This window comes from Chiloscyllium plagiosum, chromosome 25 (genome assembly GCF_004010195.1).
Source record: "Chiloscyllium plagiosum isolate BGI_BamShark_2017 chromosome 25, ASM401019v2, whole genome shotgun sequence".
Taxonomy (NCBI): Eukaryota; Metazoa; Chordata; class Chondrichthyes; order Orectolobiformes; family Hemiscylliidae; genus Chiloscyllium; species Chiloscyllium plagiosum.
This window is the reverse complement of record NC_057734.1, coordinates 26465132-26469465: the sequence shown is the minus strand read 5'-3', so window position 1 is coordinate 26469465 and position 4334 is coordinate 26465132. Positions and strand designations below refer to the sequence as shown.

General features: G+C 42.1%; 1 protein-coding gene across 1 annotated transcript in view; it reads left to right on the top strand.

The window, feature by feature from the left end:
* Positions 1-4334, top strand: part of clip1a (CAP-GLY domain containing linker protein 1a) — a 155616-nt gene that overhangs the window by 49370 nt on the left and 101912 nt on the right. The window contains exons 4-5 of the mRNA XM_043715268.1: positions 533-671; positions 2866-2893. Of these exons, the coding sequence (XP_043571203.1) occupies positions 533-671; positions 2866-2893 (167 nt within the window). The remainder of the gene's footprint in view (positions 1-532; positions 672-2865; positions 2894-4334) is intronic.

Sequence of the window (4334 nt, the reverse complement as noted above, 5' to 3'; positions counted from 1 at the left end):
CTCTCTCTCACACACACACACACACACACACACACACACACTCTCTCTCTCTCTCTCTCTCTCTCTCTCTCTCACACTCACACACTCACACACTCACACACACACACACACACACTCTCTCCCCTGCGCTGACCTCACCATGTGCTTGCTTTGTCTTTTCTTGTCACTTGTAAAACTGCTGTTGTTTTGACTTTTTCCTCCAAAGTTCCGAAACAATGCAACAGCATATAAAACAGTAAATGTTGCTCCTGGAATTTGAGGAAATCCCCATCCACCCCCTAAAATACCTCAAAAAAGGAGCAGCAGTTACAGCCAGAAATTTTTCCATCTTGGGTCAGACCAGCAAAAAATATCACTCAAACTCACTCAAAAATCACCCAAAAATCTAACGCAAAGTATAACACAGCCTGAATGAAGTTTGAAATCCTATTTATTAACAAAACAAAAGTAAATTTAACACAGTACATTTTAAAAAATATAAGAAAGCTGCTCTCTGTACAGTACCTCTCTCAGAAAGCTGCTCTATTGGCAGCTGTCATCGACGCATATGCAGAACAACATGAAAACAGGAGAGTACATCGCACATGCGCGGAACGGCACAGAGTCTTTGGTGCTGACATGGTATGTGTGCAGAATGGTGCATCGACTTCCACACAGGCGCAGAATTGCATGAAAACCAGCATCAACATCATGCATGCGCGAACAGCGCAAACATTGGCGAAGGTGCAGAATGAAACATACGAACCGATCTCTGCTGGAATTGCGCTATTGCCAACAGGGGTAAGTATTGTCTAAGGTACCGTTCCCTAGTTCTTCAGTGACATTATAGCCAAATTGCACTATTGGAACGTGCATTATCTCCAAACTACCTGTATCTTAAGACAAGAGAGGCAATATTCTTTAAAATCAAAGTCTATCATTCAGGTGAGAGATGAGTCAATTTCATTCAAATGGCTTAGTAGTGTAGAAATCTTTGCCACAAAAAGCATTGGATACCAGCTTAATCCATAATTTTGAATTTGTGATTGATAGTTCTATTTGCTTGACATGTCTTTTGAGAGATTTGGACCCAAGACAGGTGGATGGAATTGGGATGCTATGATTTCACCGACTGGAAGGAACAGACTCTAGATGAGTGACCTACTCCCATTCCTATTCTGCAGCTTTATTTTAATCTGAATATAGCTCTGAATTTGATGTGCTTGCTTAGCCATCCAGATGTATGGGCAAAGATTAAGGATCTTGTGCTGAATAATTCTGTGGGTGATCTGGGTATGGCACAGATGGTATAGTAAAGAGATCACCATTGTGTCCGAAAGTATTCGGATTGTGTTTAGGTAATTAAAGCAAGGATCCACTGTATTGACAGTCTGACTTGTTAAAAGGTAGGTATAATTCAAGACATTATAACATGGTGACAGAAAGTGGAAATAATCACTTCCTGAAGGATTAATATGCCAGTAAAAGTCAATTAAGATATATTAATAGCCTAGAATTTGCTGTAGTGTGCTTCGTATTAGTTAGATTTCTCTCCTCGCCCTCCAGTTCTCAATTCTTTTAAACTGTCAAATCTTTTAATTGTACATTGTTGGAAGTGCATGTGTTAAGAGCACAATAAGCTCTAGAACCTTGGTGGGACTAACAATTTCTCCTCAACTAATGAGATTGAAGGACAGAAGAATTTAGGAATCACAAAAGGAAAGAGGATGAATAAAATCAAAATTATTTCGGGAGGACTGCATTAGAAGGAAAGCTAAGGAGCAGAAAAGGAAGAAAAATCTTTTAAAATATAAAACTTTAAATTTTGAAATGGTCTAAGATTCAGTTGCGGCCTGTAGGAATGAGAGTCCTCAGTTTCACTCGTGCAGTTATGTGTATTTGTTCACGGAATGTGGTTTTCAGTGGGTTGGCCAGCATTTAATGCTTATTCCTAATTGCCTTGGAGAAAGCAGTGGCAAGCTGCCTTATTGAACTACTGCAGTCTTTGGGATATAGGGATATCCAGTGCTATAAAGGGAATCCCAGGATTCTGGTCCAAGTTAGTATCGTGTATAGTTTGAAGAGCAACTTGCCAAACAAAAGGACAAGTCAAACTTAGCCTCATTCCTTGTTCCTTATGGCCCAAACTGGATGATTGGTGTTCTAGGGACCTAAATCAAGTCATGAAAAAGCTCCTTATTCACTTTTTGCAGTGCAGTTCGTTGTTAATTAGGTTATAGAGAGATTTGCTTTTTTTTTTGCAAGCCTAACAAGCAAATGTTACCACCATTGTTGGCAATTTGACAATTCCTTGCCACTAATTGCTGAATTATTTACACAGTGATGTACACTTTATTATTGGAGGGAAAATTATTAGCCACTGTCTCCATGCAAATTTTAATTGTTCTTATGTGTATATGTAGTGAGAGCACAATTAGTGGCATGTTGCTGTTAACTTGAACAAAGTGTGATGTTTGTAACCTGTGTATTGATGGCTTCATGAACTCTGTATACACGAGCATTCTCATTTTTGCTTTTTGTCACAGCTTTGTGATTTTATTTTTCTTCCAGTGATTTCCTCCAAACTTTCTGATGTTGATGGTTCTTACATGGATGTTGTTTAATGGGTTTTGGCTATCCAAAAATAATTTGTTTCAGTCGTCTTTCCATAAAGGAGAGTAGGCATGTAATCTGGAGGACTTCAAAAATCGTTTTTCCATTTTATTTCTGTGTGCCATGCATGCTTTGCTTCATAGATCACTGAATAGAATTCAGTCCTGAGCCATGGCCAATTTCCCAAATCTCTCACTGCATAGTTCCTCAGGATGGTTTGCACACATGCTGATGAGTTCCTATTTTACTTATTGTTGTTAATTACCATTTCAGCGTTTAGTGCCAATATTTTATGGCACAGGCAATGATTTCCTTGAGTTTGCTCTTTGAATTCCTATTCTTGCCTTTGTGCATGCATGGTATATAGTCTTTTGCAATCCTATGAAACTTTGTTTATCCTTTCATTGATTTTTTTTGTTAAAAGCCTCTATATTCTTTTGTTGGCTTGACATTGTAGCCTTAAAGATTTCATCAACCTGACTTTGTCTCATTTACCCAAACTTTTTTTCTTTCCACCATCTGTTCTGTTCTTTGGCTCATTCCTTTGTACTCATCCATGCAATTGTGTTTGTTCTGGAGAGTTTTATCTGCTTTGATAGAAAGTAGCTTTTTAATAATGGCAAAAAAAGCACTTTAGTCTGTTGCTCTTCACTTTGCAAAAGATTAGGTTAGTATATCTGTTAGATTTCATTAAAAACTAGACTCTTCAATCTTCTTCTGTAGTTGGCCTCATTCTGAGATGTGGTTCTCTTTTGATGTATTGACTAAACGGTTACTGTTGTTCAAGTGTTAGGAGTAAGTCATCTACCCCGACAGAGCTATCGTTGCCAAATCCTAATCTGTTCTCTGTCAATGTACACACAAGGATGCTTATTATGAGCTAGTATATGTAATTAACAACTGTAATGATTCACTCCCCCCCCCCCCCCCCCTTGCACTCTGCCTTCCCCTTCTCAGACATCATGGGCCCCAGCTATGCCTGCCTCTTCGTAGGGTATGTGGAACAATCCATCTTCCGCAACTACACTGGCCCCACCCCCCATCTTTTCCTCCGCTACATTGATGACTGTATCGGCGCTACCTCGTGCTCCCACGAGGAGGTTGAACAGTTCATCCACTACACTAACACCTTCCACCCCGACCTCAAATTCACCTGGACAGTCCCGGACTCCTCCCTCCCCTTCCTAGACCTTTCCGTTTCTATCTCAGGCGACCGAATCAACACGGACATCTACTACAAACCAACCGACTCCCACAGCTACCTGGACTACACCTCCTCCCATCCTGCCCCCTGTAAAAACGCCATCCCATTCTCCCAATTCCTTCGTCTCCGCCGCATCTGCTCCCAGGAGGACCAGTTCAAAATACGTACAACACAGATGGCCTCCTTCTTCAAGGACCGCAATTTACCCCCCGACGTGGTCGACGGTGCCCTCCACCGCATCTCCTCCACTTCCCGCTCCCCCGCCCTTGAGCCCCGCCCCTCCAACCGCCACCAGGACAGAACCCCACTGGTCCTCACCTACCACCCCACCAATCTCCATGTACAGCGCATCATCCGCCGTCACTTCCGCCACCTCCAAACAGACCCCAGCACCAAGGATATATTTCCCTCCCCACCCCTATCAGCTTTCCGTAGAGACCACTCACTCCGCGACTCCCTTGTCAGATCCACACCCCCCACCGACCCAACCACCACTCCCGACACCTTCCCTTGCAACCGCAGGAGGTGCAACACTTCC